This window comes from Drosophila kikkawai, chromosome 2L (genome assembly GCF_030179895.1).
Source record: "Drosophila kikkawai strain 14028-0561.14 chromosome 2L, DkikHiC1v2, whole genome shotgun sequence".
NCBI lineage: Eukaryota > Metazoa > Arthropoda > Insecta > Diptera > Drosophilidae > Drosophila > Drosophila kikkawai.
The window spans coordinates 16,109,394-16,134,304 of record NC_091728.1 but is presented as its reverse complement, the minus strand read 5'-3'; the positions used below and the strand labels follow the sequence as shown (position 1 = coordinate 16,134,304).

At 43.3% G+C, this 24,911-nt stretch overlaps 6 protein-coding genes across 6 annotated transcripts; 3 read left to right on the top strand and 3 right to left on the bottom strand.

Annotated features, from left to right (window-relative positions):
* Positions 1-80: 80 nt before the first annotated feature.
* On the bottom strand, positions 81-2,010 carry ppk16 (pickpocket 16). The gene is made up of 6 exons (XM_017170067.1): positions 1,553-2,010; positions 1,202-1,504; positions 684-1,147; positions 462-630; positions 253-350; positions 81-193 (listed from the first exon to the last, which is right to left on the bottom strand). The coding sequence occupies exons 1-6, from the start codon at positions 2,008-2,010 to the stop codon at positions 81-83; spliced, it is 1,605 nt and encodes a 534-aa protein (XP_017025556.1).
* Positions 2,011-2,533: 523 nt separating this feature from the next.
* Positions 2,534-3,228, top strand: LOC108076985 (nuclear migration protein nudC-like). The gene is made up of 2 exons (XM_017170044.2): positions 2,534-2,614; positions 2,676-3,228. Exons 1-2 carry the CDS (start codon positions 2,549-2,551, stop codon positions 2,982-2,984), a joined length of 375 nt encoding a protein of 124 aa, XP_017025533.1. The 5' UTR covers positions 2,534-2,548; the 3' UTR covers positions 2,985-3,228.
* A 725-nt stretch (positions 3,229-3,953) lies between these two features.
* ppk11 (pickpocket 11) lies at positions 3,954-5,833 on the bottom strand. The gene is made up of 5 exons (XM_017169902.2): positions 5,228-5,833; positions 4,551-5,155; positions 4,365-4,497; positions 4,206-4,306; positions 3,954-4,153 (listed from the first exon to the last, which is right to left on the bottom strand). The coding sequence occupies exons 1-5, from the start codon at positions 5,755-5,757 to the stop codon at positions 3,993-3,995; spliced, it is 1,530 nt and encodes a 509-aa protein (XP_017025391.1). The 5' UTR covers positions 5,758-5,833; the 3' UTR covers positions 3,954-3,992.
* A 7,085-nt stretch (positions 5,834-12,918) lies between these two features.
* Positions 12,919-19,282, top strand: IP3K1 (inositol-trisphosphate 3-kinase-like protein). Its single transcript, XM_017170571.2, has 3 exons — positions 12,919-13,572; positions 17,562-17,729; positions 18,029-19,282. Exons 1-3 carry the CDS (start codon positions 13,288-13,290, stop codon positions 18,956-18,958), a joined length of 1,383 nt encoding a protein of 460 aa, XP_017026060.1. The 5' UTR covers positions 12,919-13,287; the 3' UTR covers positions 18,959-19,282.
* A 3,409-nt stretch (positions 19,283-22,691) lies between these two features.
* Positions 22,692-23,787, top strand: LOC108077318 (alpha-ketoglutarate-dependent dioxygenase alkB homolog 4). Its single transcript, XM_017170607.3, has 2 exons — positions 22,692-23,502; positions 23,566-23,787. Exons 1-2 carry the CDS (start codon positions 22,778-22,780, stop codon positions 23,762-23,764), a joined length of 924 nt encoding a protein of 307 aa, XP_017026096.1. The 5' UTR covers positions 22,692-22,777; the 3' UTR covers positions 23,765-23,787.
* Positions 23,762-24,841, bottom strand: LOC108077317 (uncharacterized). Its single transcript, XM_017170606.2, has 2 exons — positions 24,675-24,841; positions 23,762-24,616 (listed from the first exon to the last, which is right to left on the bottom strand). Exons 1-2 carry the CDS (start codon positions 24,798-24,800, stop codon positions 23,783-23,785), a joined length of 960 nt encoding a protein of 319 aa, XP_017026095.1. The 5' UTR covers positions 24,801-24,841; the 3' UTR covers positions 23,762-23,782.
* Between the last annotated feature and the right edge of the window lie 70 nt (positions 24,842-24,911).

The window sequence follows — 24,911 nt, the reverse complement described above, 5'->3', positions numbered from 1 at the left end:
TTTATAGGAGCCGGCTACTGCCTATCAATCAGAGTTCTAATGAAAGCGTGTCAAGTGGATAGCAATGGGTGAGCGCTGGCCTAGTCCCTGTTGATGTAGTTAAATATGGGACGGAAGGTGAGGAAGTAGAGGAACTCGAAGGCAGTGACTATGCTGAAGCCCATAATTAGACCCAACAAGCCGCCAAATGAAGCTGTCAGAGGGAAAACTATAATCAGTATAGTGATTTATTGAATGTTTTAGCCTGCTTACCCAAGGCGGAGAGCCAGTTCTGGAAGATGTCCGTGCGGTATCTGGTGCTCATCAGATCGCTGAAGAAGACATGCAGCAGAATCCTGTCCGTGGCATTGCTGTAAGCAGGAGATGTGACATTTTAGAAGAGGTATTTAATTGGTTTTAAACTATACCAGAAAGGATAAGTATCTTAAAAACCTCGTTTCTAATACTTTATCTCAATTTACCTATAAGTTGGCCGGTTGGTAAAATAGCTCATGTCCAGCCTGCCCATAGTGCTCTCCGAAACATAATGATTCGACTGGCAATCCGGCAGACACCCGCAGGGAAAACTATCCGTCTCGCGGACAACGGAGAGCGAAAAGTTCAAGTTGGCCAGGGCATGGGAAAAGAGTCCTAAGTGGAATCACACATCAGAATCTATTCTGACCATCCATTATACCACTCACTTTTGCTGTGGATCATGCAGTTGGTTTCCAGCACGCCGCACACCTTGAAGCTGTTGTTGTTATACACATACGGCGGCAGGCAGCCACAGAGGTCGACGGTCATCTTCACCCGGCACTCGAACATGCAGTTGATGAAGGAGTAACGCCTTAGGCCGTGCATGCTCCTCTCGCTGCCAAAGAGACAGTTCCTCAGGGACAGGTCCATTCGGCGAATATCGCTGGTGGCATAGGTGGACTCCGGGTTTATGCGCACAAAGCTCTCCCGGGTGGAGGTGACCACCTTGGTCTCCGAATTCTCATCCGGAAAGTTGTAGGCGTCGTGCAGAAGCAGCCGGAAACCGTAGCCACTGAAGAAGGTGCCGTAGTAGTCGGATACCATGGGGTTGAGGAGCACCGACAGACCCGTGGGATAGCCACAGCCAGTGACGCGGTAAGGTCGCTTGGGCACCTGATAGGCTATTTTTCTGGAAAGCCAAAAAAGTTACAACTGCTGGAACCAGATGAGATTCAGTTCTCACTCTGGAAAGTTATTTGTGATGCCCCCGAAATAATTAAAGGTACAACACTGCCCCTCCATGGTATCGATACGCTGAAAGAGGCTGTCACAGCGCGTATTGATTCCCTTCCAAATGCAGTTGGAGATCATGTCGATGCAGTCGGGCGACAGCTGCTGGGTGAGACCGGTGAGTGTGAGGTTGTTGAGAGCCAATATCCGGTCGTAGATCTGCAGGGAACTGTTGCTGATCAGGTTGTCCACGGGCAGTAGAGTCAGATTGAAGAGGTTGTGCAGCTCGGACTTATTCATGCCAGCCGGAAGTTGCCTATAGATATTTGGAAGCAATAAATGCATGTATTACTTTCCAACTTACATTTGCTCCAGCAAGGTGAGTGCCTTCGTCTTGGATATCTTGTTGAAATTGCATATGGTGACCGCCGGGAAAGGAATGTTCCAGGTGGGAAAGTGCGAGCTCTCTATAACGGTCACTGTGGGGGTCTCCTGGCTCCAATACCAAGACACTACCACCAGCACAATGGAGGTGATGATGGCCAGGATCACCACCACCAGCCAAAAGAATCGCTCGCGGCGACTGATGTCCTGACGAGTGATGTAGCTGAATCCGTGCAGGGATGTGGTCTGGCAATAGTTGCGCATATTCTCGGAGAACCACGCTCCAATACGACGGAAGTGGCGATCAGGCTTGAGGGGATGCAGTGGATGGTGCTCGGTGTTTGGATCGCTGCGCCTATGACTGGAGGAGGCAGTGGTGGCCAGCTGTTGAGCCTGCACCTGGCGCAGGTCAAAGATGCGTCGCTTCTTGAAAGCCATCTTTCCCCGAAGGCTGCCGATAAGCGACTACTGGTCACTGGACGAAGGAAAGGCAATTAGGTCAGCTTCTAATTAGCCTGCGCTAATGACCCCGCCGGAGTGGCACACTTTGCTGGCGGGTCACTGAGTTGTCCAGGAGGAACGGAACGCCAAGACACTTTAGCCCATAAATAGTCAATTTTTGCCCCAAAAGGTTTCTGACAAATTATGAATAGTCTGACAATGGGCACCCTGTAGGTCATTAGCGGCTATGTTCAAAAATATAATATATCTACAGTAATAGGCACTAGTTTGTAGATGATGATATTCCAAATTCCAAATTCGGAGTTTATTTATATATTATTCTTCCCAGAATATTCATTAAAAAAAATAATGAAAAACCAATTAATTAATTTAAAATGTTTCTTTACGTAGAAAAGAGATTAGGCTTGAGTTGAGCCAAGGTTATCTTTTCAGCTAGACTCTGAAGTCAACATGGTATTTAAGGGGCTGCTAAAAGTCTCTTGCTCAGTTGTCAGATCGTCAGCTTTCACTCAACATGAAATATACTTTCGGAATCCTTATATTGGGTCTAGTGTTCCTAGGAACCTTTGCAGCGCGTGTGGTGAGCTAGTGACCTTCCTATTGCCCCAATTATTAAAAAACTTTCTTTGGTTTCGTTAAAGAATCACACTTCACAATATTTCACGATGGAAACGAACACTGAACCGGTGGAGATTCGATTACAAGAGGACTTTAACGAGGATATACTTTTTATTGTAAAAGACTTGAACAACCGACTAAAACAGTTGGAGGCAAATCACGAAAACAAAAACATGAAGATCGTTAAGGAAAAATTAGAACGAAAGAGCACTGTGCAGGACATTGATGAACAATTGAAAACTTGGGATTCTCTAGATAATGACTTTTCTGCTGAAGAAGCTTCCATGGAAAAAAAAGATAGAGATCAGTACAAGAGACTGGAAAATAACTGAATACCGATCAAGAAATTCCTTAAAAAATAAACCCTTGAGTTTAGCAAATGAACCAATAAATAACTTGCAAGTCTGCTAAATCCTTTATAATCGCCAAATTACCTAGACGAAAATTTTATAGATCTTTCTCTGGTTATGTAGCCCGCATATCAAATAAAAATATTTCAAACTGAAAAGAAAGAAACATTGCACGAGTAGCCTTAAGCAAAAGTTTGTGGATTTTTATAAATTTTATAAATCTTCATTATTTATGGTTTTTTTTAAATTAAAGTGTTTGTAAAGTTTTGAAAAATTTTAACGTTTTAACTAGCCTTTTATTAACTTTTTAAAATTTTTAAAGAAATTTAAAACAAAATTGTTTTCTTCCGGACCTGGTTAGAAAGATTTATATATAAATATATATTTATATGATATATATTATTTAGAGCTAAAAACAATAAGAATGCAATTTTCTAGAATTGAAATTTAAGATCCGCGATTGTGGTCCTCCAAGTTAAACATTTTTATTTGATTTCCAATGAAAAATATAAAAAATGTTTATTGATTTTACTTGAAATGCTATGAAATACTCTGAGTTTTTATTATTGTATGTCAACAGATCGAGATCAGCTGAGCTTATATTGATTGTTAGGCCTTCAGCAAGGTTTTTAAGATGCTTTAAGTGTCTTCAGTTGCTAGGTCTTTGGATCCACGGTACGGGTTATCGTTATCAGCACTTCACCCTGCTGGTAATGGAGAAAGATACAGACGAGTTTAACCAGTGTATTCTGAAGGATATAACACTGATAATAATGAAGAAAGCTACGTTCTAGAGTAGTCAAAATATGTACTAATTCTAATTTAAAAAACGATAATTAAGGAAAACTAAATCTTAACAGAACAGAGTAATGTTGACTCAAATATGTTGATATCACTTTCTTATTCTATGAAATATTGTATTATATCCTAAGACATATTTGGTCTGGGGTATATATTTGCAGACAAGAGAATATTCCAAGTGGAGTCCTCTTAACCCGTTCTAATGACCGAAATCTTTTGCCGCCGCCGCCAAAGTATCTGTTGGCGGGTCAGCCAGTTGCAAGTGGGTCTCACACAGGTGAAGAAAATTAGCTCAAAGACCGACACGAAACTGCAGCCCATAAATAGTCCGGTAATGCCGCCAAAGGTACCTGTCAAAAAACTGTTAATTATGGACACTTTGTAGGTCATTAGTGGACGTGCCTATGAATGTCAGCCAATTCTCGTAGACGTCCAGGACCTGCTCCTCAGCTATTGGTGAGTCGTAGTAAATGCGGAGACGGACCTCGTTTGGGGAAATTAGACTTGGATACAAATGCCACACATTACAAACTAAAATAAAACAAATTAAAAACTGTTTACCTTGAGTTACCAATGCTTCTGTTAGCCATCTCCTTTATAAGTCGAATATCACCTTGGAACTCATATCGATGGAATTGGCAAGGCGGAAGGCATTTGCATTGCTTTTGTTCTTCAACGATTCGATCGGCATTATCTGTAAAAAGTAAATAATTTGTAAACAATTCTCTATTTATTGCGCTTACTTGCCATAATTAATGGTGCACTGGATTTGCTGTAAATCGCAGAGGCTCCAACCTTGCCGACGAGGAGAGTTTGGGGGAATACAACCACACAACCTGAAGATTCCCTCGCTGCGACACTCGGCCAAGCAATTGCCTTGGCTGTACACAGAAAAATAAAACAAATCTCGTTCTCTAGGAAAATAACAGGCCCTCTTGTCAAGGTCTATGCTGCCCAGATTTTCTGTGAATCGGTTGACAAAAGGTCGCACCATCAAATGAGCCTCAGATCCGCTTGGTACAAGTAATTTTGGAGTGAAAGTACTGGGTATTTCGTGGGATTCGTGTATAAGGATCTCATGACTAGCGGATGCAGTAAGAGCACTTCCAAAGCCCTCATTATTAGAACTTAAAACCACACTAAGACCTAAATGAGAACTGAAACGCTTCTGTTGGTAATTAAAGCTGCAACACAGTCGTTGGTCGGGAGTCCAGATAGCCTGCAGCTTTTTCCGGCAGTTTTCCACGCGATTTTCCCACTGACAGCTGTTGACTTGCTGGCAGATCGAAGGAGCTAGATCTTCCAGGAGTTGTAGCCAACTTGCATTTCTTTTCTTTAGTTTTTCTGATAGAGTAGAGTTCGGATAGCTCACCTCTTTTAGTTCAGTCTCTGACACACCCAATTCCCTTGACTTAGCAAGTAATTTTCGCTGGGAAATTGTATTGAGTCCACAAATGGTGACTGCTGGAAAAGGAACCTCCGACGTGGGCTTCATCATGGTGTCTATGAAGCGTATGGTGGGCGTTTCCCTGGTCATCGAAAGCGACATAATCACTATGACCAAGGAGAGCAGGACCGCTGTGCAAATGAGCAGCCACCAGAGGACTCTCTGCCAGGTCTTGGCGCCCACGAAAATGTGAAAGCCATGTATGCTGGCCATCTCACAGTAGATCTCAAAGCCTGTCTTCCGTTTGCACAGGCCATCATCCTTCCGGGCACGCAGGAATTCCAGAAATCTAGGAAGTGGCAGTTGTCCAAAGAATTTTGAGAAACTATAATACCATCTCAGCAGCTTTAATCGCTTTAAATTCCTTGTCAGATATGAGATTCGGCCAGTGGGCTTCTCGAAATGTTGAAGAGGCTGACACTGGTCTAGTTTCTTGGGTTTTAGGTAGTTCTCAAAGTTGACCAGATATTTGGGTAATGCTGGGTTTGAGGTCTGAGAGGATGACATGGTTTTAATGTGATCTCAAAGTAACTACTGTCCATGAATAAAAGCTCTTTATATATACCCAAATTAACTATCATTAGGGCTTTAGCTTCTATCCACTTATCGGCCAGCAACCCGCCCTTCAGTTGTTAAGTCCACAATCAACATGGGTATCCTTCGCTTCTTGGAGAAGGCCTGTGTGTGCCTAGACGTAATCGAGGCAGTGAATCAATTGTGGTCACACCCACCCACAACAACTGGAGAAACAATTACCCACATATTTATTTATTTGCCGGAGAACAACTGGCTTGTCCAGCGATAAGCTCGGCAAATATTAATAGGAAATTGTTTACTGCCAAGCCACAAACACACTATAATATTATTATGAGAACTTCCTACTTGCGCCTCCCCGTTATTGTTATTGTTCCTGGCTTTGCATTGGCCTGCTAATGAGTTTATTGTTATTCCAACCTGCCTTTCGTTGCTGCCTCCCACAGTTACGCTGTTCAAATATTCCGACCGTGTTACCTGCATGAATGTCATCGTCACTCCAACTTTAAAATGGATTATTTGACTTTATCGGGGTTTTTCCCAATTCTATATTCGGCTGACTTCGATTGTGCCCAATCAGTTATCAGCTTTATTTTGATTTTCACGATTACCTAATCTGATCATTCAGAGTTGTTAATGTGTCCGATCAAGCGAGATAAGCCCATTCAGATTTGATCTGGATGTGTAATTGGAGTCGTCGAAAGTTCAGAAAGTGTTTGCTGATTGCTACTATAAAGATAAGGGGTATATTTATGGGTTTGCTTCTTTGTTGTGAATTTTAATAGAAACAAAAAGTAGTAGAAATATATAAAAAAAATAATACAATTTTTTAATCCTTTTTACTGGAACTATGAGAAGAGGTTTAAAAAAAGTGTGTTCTTTCCAATAAAAGGAACCTATTTCCACTCCAGCATTAAGAGCAGATTTAATCAAACCATGTCCCTGTTTGTGTTTTTTTATTAGCCCATTTAAGTTTTGAAATTCTCCAAGAAATTACTGACTAATCAGTGTATTAATTTAATTATTTATAAACTTATCAGTGTAGCGAAAGCCTTACTATGTATTTAAAACAATATAATTTAAGAGGAAACCCGACACGAAGCTCACAGGGACGCAGTATACTTTTAGGGCTTACTTAAACCCAAAATAATTGACATAGGATCGGCGCTAACCCCGAATTAATATTCAAAGCGCAGCATAACCCATATTTCCGCACGCGCCGCTTCATTTCACTGGCAAAGCCAACCTAACCCACGATAAATATTTGCTCTGCAATTATTTACGATTTTATTTGTGATTTGCGACCGTAAAGGCGCACACAAAAATATTTGAATTCAATGGAAATGTAAGAGCCATAAATTTTCCCCCGAATCGGGTTTCGCATGGATTTAATTAGCCGGCTTTTGTTCCCTATTTTGTTTATTTTTTTATTTTTTATTTATTAATTTTGTTGCTGGCCCGTTCCCGGTCCTGGGTTGGCCAAGGTTGCCAAATCTCTCTAATGATATTCCGGACGCCTGCTCATTTGCATGCCACGTGCCGGAGGGATGCCTGATGTCTGCCGATGATGTCTGCCCATATATTACACAATTATGGATTCGATGTCGGGCCTTGATAAGGAGCTGGGAGCGCAGCTGAATCAGCTGCTTGGCTCGGACAGATGCACTCGCCCCTCTCGAAGGCTTGCGACTGCGACTTGGTGTATTTTCGGATGAATTTTGTATTTTTATTTTGTTAATTTATAAATAAAAGCGAGTGTAACGGTGATCGAGGCGTTTCTCGATCGATTTACGTCACGCAACGGTAAAGTCAAGTGTATATATTAATGGGGATTATAAACACCCCGCAGATCCCGATCCCTCCTCCCCTTTGACCGACTGACGTGGCCCTGAAAGAAGCGGCTATTTTCGGCATAAACTCATTTTGTTTTTGCGATAAGCTCAGGGATGGATTTCCCTGCCTCCCAACCCGCCATCCGTCGGGTTGTTGTTTCCAAGCGGCGCCCCCCGCGAAGCTGTGTCTTGTCTTGGATTTTATTATCATCTGTCGCTGATTTATGTGGACGCAGCTCGCGATCTTTTCTATAGATTTTTTTTCGTACCAAACTAGAGCGAGGCTAATCTCTTGCTGCAATTGACGCAAATTGATTTTGCACTCGAAATCGAACGTTCTCCCTTGGCTTCGATTCATGCTAACTGCGACCCCACTGTGTGAATGAGCTGTTCCGAAATAAAAAAAAAAAGGGGAAAGAACGTGCCGGGTTCTACGATGCATAAAACGTGATCGCCCCACGGGAAGTCGTTTTAGCCTTTGGGGTCACTGGGCGATCAGCTAGATGATTGCATGCAGCCAAGCCATGAGCACAGATAGGATATAAAGTTTTTGGGGATATATACAGGCTTATTAGTAGTATCTTGAGGTTTTTTTTATATAAATTAGCCACGTTCTTAGGGGAAGATTAAGGAATGACAGGGAATCAAACGTGTGATTTAAAGTACTATAAAGGATAGATACAGGATATTTAAGTAATAAAATAAATGATCTTCTCGCTAGATATATTTACTTACTTTATTTGATTTAATAATATTAAAGCACTTTAAAGTTTAGCCCAATTTTTCAGTGTTAAGAACAAGTACTTTTGAAAATAATCATCACCTAAAATACACTAAGCTCCCCAAAATATATAGAATATAAGCATTCGAAACTGGCTAAATTATTGAAGAATGACATAATCGGAAAGAAAGTATCTTTAAGATTGTTTTGTTCTGCCGCCAGAGATTTAATTGCCGTTTCGGGAGATGCCTTCGATTACGATCAAGATCACGAGTGGCTAAAACACAAGGCAGCCGTTGTTTTCTGTTTTTCTCGCCGTTACGGATCGCCTGGCTCGAATCAATCAAATTGTTTACACGCCCGTAAATAATTATTCTTATTTTGTTTATTTGTTGTTGTTGCCCAGATTCTAATTTTAATTGTTCAATTTTTTGCCAGCAATTGTTGCTTCTCCCGTTCTTCTTATTTGAGCTTTATTTAACGCCTGCGACCCCGCCATTATCGGCAGTGGAGAGCATTGCTTTCGCGGCTTTGGCTTTATCAGCGGCTCGCGCCATTCACATGCTGTGACACTATTTTTAGTCGCCGCAAATAATAAATGCGAAAATCATTCACAAACCTAATGATAGCCAGGTTGATAGCCCCTCGAGGAGTGCAGAGTCAGAAGCCGAGGCAAACAAAACAAACTCATGAGCATCGGAAGTGGAGGCATTGTGTTGCCATGCCAGGACACGGACACTTCAATTGAGTTGAGATAGATCGCTGTGATTGTTGTCACCGGAAATTAGTCTGTAGTTTCTCCAGAAATTGCCCTTGAGTCTCTATTCTATATAAAAAATTCCCACTAAATTAAAGTGTTTTGTTTGGACATAAATTTCCCATAAAAACTGTGATCCCCGATGCTCCTTATCAGGGATCTGGCTCATGGTGACGTCAGCCTGGTCAGCCCATGTTCAGGCTATCTAGGAATTAATCTACTGGAATTTCTAGGAAAGTTTTTAAAAATGTTCAGTGAATGGAATGTCATTTCCTGTCAATTTCTTTAAATTCACTTTACACAGCATAATCATTAAATAAAAGCCCGCTGAGCTAAATATATTTTTGAAGATACAAGAACCACTTTGTATGTGTCTTTAGAGCTCCTCTTTGTTCTTATAAAAAATCGTATTAAATTTCATCATCCATGCCACGGTCTAAGCTCGATTATTCAGTAGGACGTCCTCTACCATCTAGAATGTATTTTATACGAGTTGTTTCGTACTTTCCCAACACACTTGGCCTGTGCACTCCATATTTGTTTGCCTTTTCCACAACGGGGGAAACCACAAAATGGCATATTTAGATATTGTAGGGTTCGGCCATGGACTTCAGCTGGTTAAACACACGGTTTAACCTGCGGTTTACACGCCTTTTTGCCTTTTCATAAGTAAAGTCAAACACTGAACCACAAACAGATACGCAATGGGTAATACACAAAGCTTATGAGACATTCTAAGAACGATTTAACTTTAATTACTAGAGCAGGGAATACATACATATATGAAATATTTGAATACAAATATTGACAAGTCAACGATCCAGCCAGCCTTCGGACTGCCTTATTTGATAACCAAAGTAAATGGAATAAGAAATTCGCAATCAAACACTTTGAAATGCAGATCAGATATGGCCAAACTGAACCTTGAGGAATCCTTTTAAAATGCAGTTTACCCCATATTTGCCAATGCCACATGATACAGATACGAGAGTCGGTACATATAGCTTGGCATTAGTCTCCTCCTCGATTTTATAGCTGAGCAATTTAATTGTTTGAGGCGGCGCCAAGCTGGTGCTCTCTCTTTATACATTTGAATCTATAGATCGGCAAGCACACTCCCACACATAGGGAGTATGCTAATGAGGAACACAGAGGTTTTTTTCGGCGTTGTGTTGACCGAGCTTAATACTGTGACGTCAGGGAAGTCATTGAGCTATAATTTAATAACGAACAACTGGCAAAACTATAGCAAACATTCGGTGGAGTACCAGAGTGTCTGTGTGTTCTGCGTATGATTGAAATCCAAACAAGCTGCCGAGGAAGAGAGGCTAGCTACGCTACCTGAGCGCAATATTAAGTTACGATTCCAAAAACCGAATCCGAGTCCGAACTCGAATCCGATTCTGACTCGGCTACGATAAAGTCGCGAGATTAAAAAAGTCAAGTGACAAGACAGCCGCCAAGTGCGTCAATCGCCGGGCAAAAAAGCGAAACAACAAACTGACTGAGTACAAAAGTCCGTTGCTGCATCTGGAGGAGGAGGCTTTGTCTTGGTCTTGTCTTGGCTCTGGCTCTGGCTTCTTTGTCTGCCGACTGGCTTCTGCTGCCTCCTGTCCACTGGTGCGTGCAGATGGCCCATCCTCATCCTCGTTTCCCTTCCCCTTTTCTTTTGTAAGCGCCGGGAAGATCGTGACAAAGAAATTACACGGTCATATTGCGTTTGACGTCAGGCCTACGATGATGATCAGTGATCAGGGTCTGGAACCGGGGCTGGGCTTTACTCATGGGCTGTGTCTGCCCGTAAAGTTGGGACGCTTGATTATTCACTCAAGTGGGAAGTGCCATTTGAATCGAGATGTGAGATGCGCGACACTGATGATAAAAATCTGCTTAATTGAAAAGCAGCCCCAGCAATGCAGTATAAGTTTTAAAAGGGGTATCAGTGGGTGATGTAATATGTAAAGGAAATCTGTAGTCTTAACTCTAGCTAAAATTGTGTATATTTCTGCTTAGTTTATCGTCTCAAATTTGATGATTTTATACAAAATTACACTGTAGTCTTGTACGTCAAAAGTTAAAACACAATATCTTCTTAGATATTTCTTAACTATTACAGAGAAAACGTGGAAAATTTAAACTTTTCTTGAAATAGATTCGATTTAATATCCCAATCCCATATAAGTATTTATGGCTCATAATGATGACTCTGCTTTTGTGGAACTAGAACTGTTTGCTGGAATTGGGTGATGTTGGGGAAATGGCTCGTGCCTGGTCACGTGCCTGGGAAACTATTGTTACTCATACGCCACGTTGACGCCTGCAGACGCAAAGTTCAATGCATTTCCGAGACAGTTTTCCAAGTCATTACCATTGCCCTGCTGGCTTTGCATTACAATTACAGTGACGAGCGATGCGACAACTGACTGACTGCTGACGCAGCTGCCATGTGGGCCGCCGGCGGAGGAGCAGCGACTGGCGACTGCAACTCGAACTCGGGGTTTGTATGTCACTCAGACCCCGGACTGACGCACGCATCCCAAAAGGGAGCGAAAACGGGAGCGGGTTGTGGCTCGAATCTGTACCGAAATCCGAGACGGCCGCGTTCCATGATAAATAATACATATAGCGGAGTATATCACCCGGACGATGGCCATGAACTCGCTGCTGGTTCTGCAGAAAATTGGCGCAGATTTCTGAGAGTACCCAGAGTTTGCATAATCCCCCGATCCCAAGACATTGCGCAGTTTGGCCGGGGATTAGCATTGCAGATGGGTCCGGGAATTTCGCCGGAGTTCAACAACAGCCGAGAGTAGCGGCGGTTCAATGTCTGACCTTAGATGGCGCCATGATATGGCGACATCGCGCCATCTGGCCACCAGATCCCACCTCTCTCCGTGGTATCTCCAAGATCCATCCTTTTGCGCACACAAATCCCAATGTTGTTTTGCTGGTCTAGGATTTTATGAGTGCTTTCGGCACTAATGTATTCGCTTTCGGTTGTTTTCCCTTTCTTTGCAAGGCGAAATTCTACGTAAACAAGTCTCGTTGGGCTTTGGTACTCTGACGAGCCCTCCCGAGAATAGAAATGTCGCATTTGAAATTCCTTGTTTACTATATAGTAAGCTGTAGTACGATGTGGATTAATCTCAATACGGTCTGGTGGAATCATCGTGACATTTACATTCCGCGAACACTATCACCGAAGGTGTAACAAATGGGAATGGTAATGGGGTTTTTGAAGGTTGTAAACATATACATATGCGATTAAACAAATCCTTTTTTTGAGGTTTCAGATTAAGAACCATGAGAAATTGAATAATCCGCAATATGTTAGTCATCATAACATTTACAAAATTCGGTGAATTCTCAACCGGGATTTATTTATTAATCGTCTTAAGTTGAAGCATTTTTGTAAGAGTCCCCTAAGGAGCTCTTTCGTTGGAAATTGGGAAAACATTCATCCCCATGAATGCCTCATTATGGATATATATATATAGGGAATAGCCATCAAAAGCTCAGACATACGTGTTGCGTAAAAAATTCACAACATTTTCCTTTACTTAAATCGATTCTTTTCTGTTTTTTTTTATTTATTGTTAAATCTGATCCCTCCTACTCTGCCTTATCGCTCTTCCAGCGGCTCATTCCTGAAATATCCAGCCGACTAATTCTTCTCCAGAGGGTGTAGCCCCCATCGCTCGATCTCTCTGGGGCTCTCCATGGCTCTCCAGAGCTCCAACCCGAAGCCCACAGAGAGAGAGAGAGCTTCGTGCCGAGGCAAGCCACGATCGTCGATCACAAAAGTGGCTGCCATATGGCGAAACCAGTTAGTCGTTTCCCAGATCAGCCAGCGAACGCAACTCGCCTCGATTCGCGCGATCGCCAGTGCTATATATATACGCACACATATACCAAAAATATATATACAGTTCCCTACGGGGCGGAGAGTTATAGATAAACGCCTAGCGGAAAGGCAGTGCAAAAACAAAGCGCACTTAGATAAAGATAACACAGTTCCCATGCCAAGGCGCACAGTGCAAGTGAAGTGAAACGAGAACGCAGTTGAGTGGCAACAGGGAAATACACAAGAGGAGAGTCGTCTCGCTATCGGAATAGGAATGCAAATGTGATACACGAGCGAGCTCCCAAAGATATACTCTACACTTAAAACAAAACTAACCAAGTGAAACCGAATGACTATGACTTCAACGGTGCTCCAGCGGCCAGTTCAAGCCAAGCCAGACCGAGGAGGTGCCTCCACAAAGACCGTCAAGTCATCCGCCAGTGCCAACAGAAGCAATCGCTCTACGATGGCCTGGTCCAATGAGAAGCTGCGCTTCTCTTGCATCGACAACATTGGCCTGAAGCAGCTGTGGAAGCTGATTGCCCTGGACACGGGTGCCTCCTCCAAGCAGCGCAATGCCATGATGCTGGAAGTGGAGCAACAGCAGCAGCAGCAGTCGAACAATAACAACGAGGTAAGTGGCCGAAAGAAAAGAAAGCTTGTAAGCCGCAAGCAAACTGTGCAGAGTGACGTCAATTGGTGTGGAGGATTGGGGCAACGCATCCACATCCGCGTAGAAAGCCAAACACTTGCAGAGAAAGTGGCCAAAAAAAGGCAGAGAAATAATAACAATAAATAAAAGACAAGCGACAGACAAAGGGCCGGACAAACTCCGTTTCCGACTCCGCCGGGCCTTGGATGACGTCTGTGCGGTGTTGAAACAACTGTGGGCACAGCCCAAACCCAGTCACCCCGTGAGCTATGCGAAATGCAAACACGAGTAGTGTGGGAGATCTGCGCCGGATCTGGAATTCCAGTGATCCACGTAACGCCAATTTGCATACTACGGCGGGGGATCGGGCTCCGGCTCTGCGCTAATTAAAAACGGACGCAGCCGGACAGGGCCAGTTATGACAGATTGCGAGATGAGGATGAGGAGTCCGCCGCCTCAGAGGCGTGACATGTCCGCCAGTGGACAGACAATCGAATCGATTCATTCCATTGCGTTTCATTAAAGACAATTGATTCGTTGACAAAGACTCAAAGCAGAGACAAAGATGTTCAGTCAAGTCCTTGTTTTTATCAGTTTATTGACTCTTTCCTGGGCTAGAATTATGCTCAGTGTATCCGATTTTGGGCCAAGCACTCTCAGGCTTTTCAAGTGTCAAGTGCAGGCAGCCCACACTTGAAGCCATGGCCTCAGCCGTCGCTCTGCTTAGATCAAGGCTCCGCCAGAGTCAGATTGAGGCTAGATCGGATCGGCAACTAATCTAGTTTCTGGCTGAAAGTCAGGTTATTCCCCCACCTTGGGTTGTCGCCAAATATTTTTTTAATTGGAACTTAGTCAGAGATGAGATCGGATCGAACTTTCGCAGTGTGATTCACGTGGATTTTCGTGTAAGCGACGATAAATGCAGCTTGACTTGGGAAAGACGACGTTATTCATGATTGACGCAAGTCGCTGGAAGTCTGGGGTCTAAAGATCCGGTTATCCACGGATTAACAGTTACTCATGGCCACTAGAACTGCGACTTAGAACCTGAAGAGAGTGTGAAGACCGACTTTTCAAATAGTTTATGCCCAACGGGCACACACACGGATCTAAGCTGTTGCTGATGGGTAAAGTTAAAAAAATATATATATATATTTTTTTAAGCCAACTGGTTTGAACACCCTACTTCTCTGCCCCGCCACCCTACCGGGCCAGGCGAGCCCCTCGCCCTCCTCGGGCCCCGGGATTGACGTCAATGCAAATATGAACTCCCGACGGACCGAGAGACCGCGAGACTATCGATATATCGATCAGCGAGGAGATCCAGATCCCCCAGACAGTCTGGGCCAAGTTGGGACGTCCGACGTCCTCATCATGTCAGGGTTATGTTCTACAAAACTCCCAGTCCGCGAAGGCTGCCAACTTGCACCTGAGATCGGCAATCGCAGATCCTGGAGGCAAGAAACCAGTTTTGTGGGGCAGCCAACCGCAGGTTCAGGGCCAAGATCGACTGATCAAGCCCTTGGGGCCTTGGACCTCAACAGGGTGCCAGCTCAGATCTATGCTTTCCGTCTATGTTCTGGCCATACACAAAAAAAAAATATAATTTTCGGCAGGTTGATTTTGTTTAATTAACAGCTCAGCCAACGCGCCTTGACGTCACGCGCATAAATTGATTTAAGCAAAGTTTTTTTTTCTCCTTTTTCAGTGTGTGTTTTAATTTCGATTTTTTTTTTGTTGCTAATGCTTAGTCGGTCTGTTTCGGTGTCTGTTTCTGTCGGTTAACACGTTCGTCCGGCGGCAATAGAAAATGTTAAGTAGTCATAAATAAACACTACTAAACTGTGAGCTTAGTTAAACGTCGGAACGGCGGAACCTAAAAATAGCCCAGCGGCTGGAAACGCGGCCAAGCTGCCCGCAAAACGCCACCGAAACGCACTCAAAACTCGAATTCTATCCAGAAATCAAAGTCGGAATCGAAATCACTCAAGCGAAAAGTGCTGTAATTTTTTATATTCTTAATTATTGTTTTTGCACATTTTGCGGCTTCGCTTTGAATCTGTCACAATCGCTTTTTCGCTGAGTGAGGTTTTCCCGGGGCGATTTTTCGCACACACGAGTGCTCCCAGAATCGCTGAATCTCCTCCCAACGATGAGATAATTAAACATGCCATTCAATTGCACATAAAAGTGAAGTAATATGTTCTAGGGCACCGAGTGTGACGCACTTAAGACTGCTCCAATTAATGCCTAAATGCTAATTCCCCAAGCCTAAGGCTGGCGTACGTGCAAAAATGTGCGAATATCGGGGGCCTAGCGATTTACTCTGTAGTAAATGCAGTTGTAAAACGAGTAGTCAATGAATAAAAGCCGCTGACGTCGACTAGTTCGATCGGTGGCTATAATTATACTATAGTAAAATGCACACACTTGTGAGCTCCGTTAGCTCCCCCGACCGTAAGGCGTAAGGTAAGCGCTGACGACACGAAAATCCTACCTCGAATATTGGTTAATCGAATTCGATCCAAACCTCAATCGAATGTGACATCTTATTAGAGCCTTAATTGATACATTATGGCAGGGGCTCTTTGGTTTATATGTTTAATATGGAAATTCGATAGCAGAAGGTCAACGAAACGAGCTGCTAAGCATTAGCTCATCAACCAGAACGGGCCTCTGCAAATTATCATATAAAATAATCGAATTCTTGTTTACAAATTTCCAACTGGAGTTGATTAAGTTGTGCTTCCTGTAGATCGAGCGAGCCTCCTTAATTACCATAAAATTCTGATATCTATGCAAATTTCGCAATTGAAAACATTCTTACAGTCAGCGGGAAATCATGTTTACCTGCTGATTATGCGCCATTTGTTATCTCTAACCCATATAAGCCAGGGCTTTCGCACCCTCAAATTAAATATTTGCCAGTGGATGATAAGCTTTAAGATCAGGCCACAGCAGCGGGCAGATAAGGATCGCTATGACCCTGGCAGCGGGTATTCACTGTAGTCATTCCATCCATCCATCCGTCCAAGCAACCCTTTCTCGTGACGAATTTGTGCCACATATGCAAATTTGACGACGATTTACGTAAAGATCGCGATCGGGGCAATGCTATTAACCCGGGAGATTACGACGATCCCAGGGATCTGTTGGAAAAGACGCAGCGTTATCTGGGCAGTTAAGATACGATAATAGTGGGGAGAGATAAAGCGGCAACAGGCGAAAAAAAACAAGAGCAACACAGCAGAACGGAGGCTATATAAAGATAAACAAGTTCCGCGGCATTTACCTTAATTAGTTAATTAATCAAAGCGGTGCCTGGCTGGTTGCTTGCTTGGCTGGGAGTGAGGATCGTATCGGATTGGATCGCCTTCTACGCTGACAGATCGTTATTTGTTATGGCCAAATGCTTATGGCTCAATTCGCATAGGCAGGCAGCACAAACAAATACAAACTGCTGGTGACAAACAGCGGCAACGCCAACTTTGCATACTAAGTGTCTCATTAGGGACACGGCAGTGCCGTAAACCACACACGACGACCCATCAAGCAGCGCCGTCTTATTTTATTTCACATTTTGTATAAGCGTAAACAAATCGAAGCCGCACAGAATATTTAGCCAATGCATTCGGCTTGAATAATTAATTAACACCTCTGTATTCGCGTGAGTCACAATTTAGGTTCGCTTCTAGTCAAAGTATAAATCATTAATGCAAAAAAATTGAAATATATTCGCATAATATTTGGGTTGTTCTACTTACAAAGCTCTCGGCAGAGTTCTTGGGTTTATTTTACAAAAATGCAACACAGTTTTGTTAACTGAAGAGCCCTCTGTGGGGTTTAATTAGCATTGGTTTGTTAATTTCATATTAAATTTACTTACTGAGGTCTCAAGCCTTATCTTTCAAGATTATTATAATTCCCAATGAGTTCTTAATAACCGCCTTTATCCTTTCTCTCATTTACAGCGGATCCCGTATGAGAACTGCGACAACTTGGCCGACTATTTGAGTCTCCAAAGAGCGGCCCAGGCTCAGAAGCACAACCAAAATCACCTTAACAACCAGAATCAGAATCAGAACCACATCCAGTCCCAGGCTCCAGCCCAGAAGTCACTGCTCAAGTTCTTGGCCATCGTAAGTACCCGTTGTTTACACACTCCTGTCCCGTCCAGCTCCGTCCGCTTCCTGCCTCGGACAATGTGCGATCGCTTGGCCCGGCCTGGCGGGTGGGTTGCCTGCATAAATTTTTGCGTTTACGAGGCTCGGGGCGTGGCCGTGAGGCTGGCAAATAAAATTTGCTACATTATTTATAATCGTGGCCAGACAGACAGTAATGGCAGGAGCGAGGAGCCCGTTCCGAGCTGCAATAACGCCATTTAAACAATGAAATCGTTGTGAAACTCTTATAATATTTTGTCTCTTTTGTTCTGCAGAATGCCTTGGAATTGAGCGCCCCAGCCACCCCGCATCTCCTCCAGCACCAGCAGACACAGACGCAGGTCAAGCCCCAGGGCTGGATGCAGCTTTCCGGTCACCCTGAGAGCATTGTTCCCACGTCCACGGGAATCGTGCGAAAGCGGATTGCCGGTTTTCAGGATAGCGAGGTCCATGCCTATCGGCTGATTTGCCAGGAGCCGCAGACAGCCCAGATTGTGCCCGCCTACTTTGGGATGCGGGAGATGCAGTCGCAACACTACATCGAGCTACAGGATCTGCTGGCTGGCTTCCGGGACCCGTGTGTGATGGACATCAAGATGGGCAGCCGTACCTTCCTTGAATCGGAGGTCAGCAATGCCACCCTGCGCCCGGATCTGTATCAGAAGATGATCGCTGTGGATGCTGGCGCTCCCACAGCGGCAGAGCACGAGGCGAGAGCCATTACCAAGCTGCGATACATGACCTTCCGGGAGTCGCTCTCCTCCTCGCACTCCAAGGGCTTCCGGATAGAGGCCCTGCGTCTGCGCGGACGTCCGCCCGTCAAGGATCTGAAGACCTGCCGCACCAGCGAGCAGATTGGCCAGACCATCGAACAGTTCCTGGCCGCCCGCCGCTCCGTGCAAAAGGAGCTGATAAAGCGACTCAAGCACATGCGCCTGGTCATCGAGCAGTCGTCCTTCTTCGCCCGCCACGAGATCGTTGGCTCCAGCATCTTCATCGTCTACGACGATGATCGCGTTGGCGCCTGGCTGATTGATTTTGCCAAGTGCCGAGAGCTGCCCGCCCAAGTGCATGTGGATCATCGCAGCGCCTGGACGCCGGGCAACCGGGAGGAGGGCCTGCTCCGGGGCATGGACGAGCTGATTCGCGCCTTCGAGGAGGTGTATGCTCGCAGCGGCTCCCACCGCAGCTGCCTCAAGATCTGATCGAGATCCAGTGCAGTGCTGGACCTGCTCACCAAAAGACTGATCATCACCCAAGCTCCATTTTGTACAGAGAGAGAAAAAACAGTAGATAGCAGGATTCATCGCATCGGCCGTCCCAGGGCCACACCCTATAAAGTTACCTTTATCTTTTCCATATTGGAAAACCCCGCCGACAGCTTGGGAAGTACAAAGCTGGAGGAGAAAATAACGATTAGTATTGATCACCAAGCAGCATTTGTTTGAGAAAAACAGGTCTAAAATAAGTATTTGTGGAAAAAACAATATAAATCTAAACGCAAAAAATAAATTACGTAAGAAAATGAATGTTTTGTTGGTTTTATTTAATAAAAACAAGGGAGCAAAGTTTTTAACTTACATATTCATTAAATAATTAAAAATAAAAAATAAAAGAAAATATATAAAAGTTGTATATTTATTCATAATATTAATAAAATGCTGAAAACACACACAAAACAGTTTGACAGTTACAGTTACATTCCTAGCTTTACATTTTCTCTACATCTACCGATCGCTTCTATGGCAGCTATATGACAGTTGTCCGATTTTCATAAAATGTATACCAAAATTCTAAAAATAATAGCAAAAGCTTAGTTTCTTATTCATTTTTGTTCAAAAAAATTATATAAAAATGACAGGTAAGTATTTCAATAAAACTGAGTATGCAGTTTTGTTAAGCTTAGAAAAACTAACAGTTTTTATACCCTTGCAGGGTATTATAATTTCAGTCAGAAGTTTGCAACGCAGTGAAGGAGACCTTTCCGACCCTATAAAGTATATATATTCTAGATCAGCATCAACAGGGGAATCTTTCTAGATATGTCAGGAAGAAATCGATTTTTTTGCCATTTTTGCAAAATTTTATAAGGGGTTACATCATTAAAATTTTTGATTTTGATAAAAAATTGAATTTTCAAAATTTTTAAATGAAGTATGCAGAGTTAATAACTGTAGAAAATCTTGCACAGAACAGTTTTCGAATTTAAAATTAATGCTCTTTTGGCCGAGTTATGATATTTTTAATTTAAAAAAAATCAAGAAGTTTTTTAATATAAAAAATCCGATTTTATAATACAAAATAATATTTTTCTAAGTCAAGGAATCATTTCCGACCCCATAAACCATATATATTCTTGATCAGCATTAACATGCGAATCTTTCTAGACATGTCCGGAAGAAATCAATTTTTTGGCCATTTTTGCGAAATTTGATAAGGGGTTACATCATTAAAATTAGCAAAAATGGCAGAAAATTTTGATTTCTTAAAATTTTAAATTTAATTTAAATTTGGTATGCAGTTTTTTAAACTAATAAAAAGTAACACAAAACTGCTTTCCGAATCGAAATTAATGCATTTTTGGCTTAGTTATGATATATTTTAATTGTTACCTGCAAGGGTGTACAAACTTTGGCTGGTCAAAGTTAACTTTCTTTCTTGTTTGAATTGAGTTTCATGCACTTTTGACTTAGTTATGATTTTTTGAATATTAGTTTTTTTCCCAAAAACTATCCTTTTTTAAATTTAATTGCAGGAAGCTGCCAGGAACTCAAAGCGGATGCCGATGGCGAGACAGAGAGCGTTGGCAAGGAGGATCAGGACGAGGAGGAGCAGAAGCGGACCAGGTGCTGGGGCAGCACGACGAGGGTGCCACCAAGACCGAGCCGAAACCACTGGAAACGACCTCCGACATTTCCACATACCTCACCTTTTCTTCTTTTATTTATTCAAAGCTGAAGTAAATAAAAACTCTTAAAAAATTTGCTATTTTTGACTTATGAGGAGGATGCGGTTTTTTTTTTGGTTGGGATAATTTAAACAGGCTCAATAGAAAGGCATTCTTGCGGTGGACAATCGAAAAAACATCAAATATTGCAAAATTGCTAGATCAGCATCACTGGCAGTTAGTGAGATGCCATTTTGCCTAAATAATGCAAAATAGCTAGATGAGCATCACTGACAGTTAGTGAGAAATAAATGCAAAAAATTCACTGGCAGTTAGTAAGATGCCATTTTGTCCCAATAATGCAAAATAGCTAGATGAGCATCACTGGCAGTTAGTGAGATGCCATTTTGTCCCATTAATGCAAAATAACTAGATGAGCATCACTGGCAGTTAGTGAGATTCCATTTTGTCCCAATAATGCAAAATAGCTAGATGAGCATCACTGGCAGTTAGTGAGATGCCATTTTGTCCCATTAATGCAAAATAGCTAGATGAGCATCACTGGCAGTTAGTAAGATGCCATTTTGTCCCATTAATGCAAAATAGCTAGATGAGCATCACTGGCAGTAAGTGAGATTCCATTTTGTCCCAATAATGCAAAATAGCTAGATGAGCATCACTGGCAGTTAGTGAGATGCCATTTTGTCCCATTAATGCAAAATAGCTAGATGAGCATCACTGGCAGTTAGTGAGATTCCATTTTGTCCCAATAATGCAAAATAGCTAGATGAGCATTACTGGCAGTTAGAGAGTTGCCATTTTGTCCCAGTAATGCAAAATAGCTAGTTGAGCATCACTGGCAGTTAGAGAGATGCATTTTGTCCCAATAGAGCATCACTGATGCAGATGAGCATCACAGATGCAGATGAGCATCACTGATGCAGATGAGCATCACTGATGCACATAAGCATCACTGATGCAGATGAGCATCACTGATGCAGATGAGCATCACTGATGCAGATGAGCAACACTGATGCAGATGAGCATCACTGATGCAGATGAGCATCACTAATGCAGATGAGCATCACTGATGCAGATGAGCATCACTGATGCAAGTGAGCAAAACTTTTCATTCAAATTGGCCGCTTTCCAAACTGGGGTAACAGGCGAACAGAAACCAGCAGCAAGCAACTGAAAACTGGTATAAACTGTTATAAAAACATTTGGGCAGAAATAATAATTGGTATAAACTGTTATATTTCATTATATGCATTTATACCTATTTGTTGCCGACAACAACAGCTTATGGCAACAACAACCTTCTTACAACTACATCCCTACAGCAGCCCATCCAAATTTCCGAACATTTCCAAGCAAATTGCCCGTTTCCCAAATTGGGGTAACAGGCGAACAGAAATCAGCAGCAAGCAGCTGAAAACTGGTATAAACTGTTATAAAATGTCCAAGTTCCAAACCATTTAGGAGCCGGCGCAAGTTAGCAGAGACTCAAACCTTTTGAATCCAAATTTAGGTGTTATTTTACAACTGCACCTGGGCACATTGAAACTGATCGTCGTTAAATTCAAATTCAAATTTGGCAGTTAAATTCAAATTCAAATTTGGCAGTTAAAATATTAAAATAAAATTTCTTTAATTCTAAAAAAAAATCTTAAATAAATATAAAAAAACTAAAATATGTAAAAAATTCAGAAAAAAAAAATTTTTTAATTCAGAAAAATTTTTAAAATTTAGAACAATTTTTTAAAAATTTAGAAGAATTGTGAAACATCCGAAAAAATGTTTAAAATTCAGAAAGCAAATTTAAAAATTTAGATTTTGCTTTCAAAATAATTAGATTTTTCCCCAAACGATCCCAAATAAATGCCGCCTTCACAAAAAAATTGCACATTGATTTCACCATCTTTTATTGATTCATATTTGTGTGTTCCATCAATTACATTTACAATTAAAAAATCGATAGGTTTTTGGATATTAGTTTTTAAATGTTTAGTATATTTTTGGTATAGTTGCAATATAAAAAGTGGTGGTTTAATTTATGAATCCTTCCATGGTCACACTGTCCAGCTGTTGCTAAAAACAACGTTTTTTATTATTAACTTTTTGCTAATTTATAAAAATGAATACAATTCGACCCTGCGGATGTAAAGGCGTGCGAACTTGTCTGAGCTGCGAGTCGGATTTCCATATAGCCAAGCCCTCGCTCCAGGAGGAGTTCCAGCAACTAGAACCCTGGTCGTACTGCGTCCAATGCGAACTCTTGCAGCCAGGATGGGACACGGTGAGGGTTCAGGAAGCGCACGAGAAGCACATAAAGGAGGAGGGCCTCCCCCTGCCGGGCATTCTAGTGCAGGAGCGATTTCTCAGCGCCCAGGAGGGCACTCAGCTCATAGCCGACCTCGATGCGTTGCCCTGGGATATTTCTCAGAGCGGGCGCCGCAAACAGAACTTTGGACCTAAAACGAACTTCAAGAAGCGTAAGCTGCAGTTGGGCTCCTTCGCGGGATTCCCCCGCAGCACAGAGTATGTGCAGCGCCGCTTCGAGGAGGTGCCTGTGCTGCAGCGCTTCCAGACCATTGAACAGTGCTCCCTGGAATATGATCCCAGCAAAGGAGCAAGCATAGATCCACACGTAGACGACTGCTGGATTTGGGGCGAGCGAGTGGTCACAGTCAATTGTCTGGGCGATGCCGTTCTCACCCTCACGCCCTATGAAGTCCAGCACGCGGGCAAGTACAACCTGGACCTGGTGCCTCAATACGAACAGGAGCTGCGGGCGCCGCTACTCGACGAGGAGCAGTTGGCTAGGTACCAGGGGAAAGTACTCCGGATTCCCATGCCCAAGTGAGTTAACCATTCGAGTTAGTTGTTGGAAATTCCCTCTAAGTTTTCCCCTTGTTTTTATAGCCTTTCTCTGATTGTTCTGTACGGCCCAGCGAGGTATCAGTTTGAGCATTCCGTGCTCCGCGAGGATGTACAGGAGCGTCGCGTGTGCATAGCTTACAGGGAATTCACTCCCATGTACATCACTGGAGAGGACCAGCAGAAGGGCGATCCTGTGCGAGACAAGTCCCAGCTATTTTGGGAAATAAAAGCGAGCATCTAAATTAATAAATTCAGTTTATTAGTCGCGAGAATTTCCCTGATCAGCAGTGGCTGGGCGGTAGTCGAGGAGTGCCACCTGGGCGGGCAGCTGTACGCCATGGATCTTCTTCAGGTGAGCCCTGAGGTTGCTGCTGGTGCTGAAGCTATTCGAACAAACGACGCACTGGTGCTGCGAGTGCTTGCGGCGGATGTGCTCGTTGAGCTCTCGCACCTTGGCAAAGGCCGTGGTGCAGTATTTGCAGACGTGCGAGTTACGAACATGGGTCTTCAGGTACTGCGGCGAGGTGTAGGCCAGCGGACAGTACTGGCACTTGTAGATGGCGTGGCTGCCACTAGGCTCGGCGTCCAGCAGCCTATTGGCCTCGTTGTACTCGTCCAGGTTGTAGTGTTTTAGCTCCACGGCCGCATAGTCCACGGTGCGCATCTCGTAGGGAGGCGGCGCCAGCTGCTGCATATGCGAATCCGACAAATCCAAGCGGGGTGGAGCCGTGGTGGCGGGCAGGAATTCTGACACAATCAAGGAGTCTTGGTTGGCCAGTTTTTGCGAGGGTTTCGCACGCAACTCGTCACCAGCCACTGTATCCGTCTTTATCGGCAGGTTTTCGGGTTCTAATACAATAATATCTGAGTCTGTCTCCACCCAGAACTGTGATTCCTCCCCTGGCTGCTCAACAAGGTCTCCGCTGACCGTTTCTTCCTCCTCGCAAGCTTCCAGCTGCGCTTCTTCGTACAACTGCTGCAGCTGCTCATTGGCAATCTTGAGCTTCCGGAAGAAGGCATACTGTCGAAGGCACTCGTCCAGGCAGCGAGTACAAATCATGGGCAACTCCTCTGTGAGATAAAAGTCTATGTTCTGTGGAATATGGGTGTTTTGAGTATACCATCATTTCTACATGATTTTATTGACCAACCTTGGCGTACATGGTCTGTATTAGCTCGAGTATTGTGTGCTCCGGACTAGCACTGGCCCTATGCTCTGTGATGTCCACCTCCGCGCTGTCCACAAAACAAATTCTGCACAATTTTCGCAGATCCATTGAAAATAAAATAATAATCAACAAGAAACAGCTGACTGTGTGGCCAGCTTCTTAAAATACCAAAACGCTGTGTACCTAACAGACGCACAACAAAATGTATTCCAAACAATC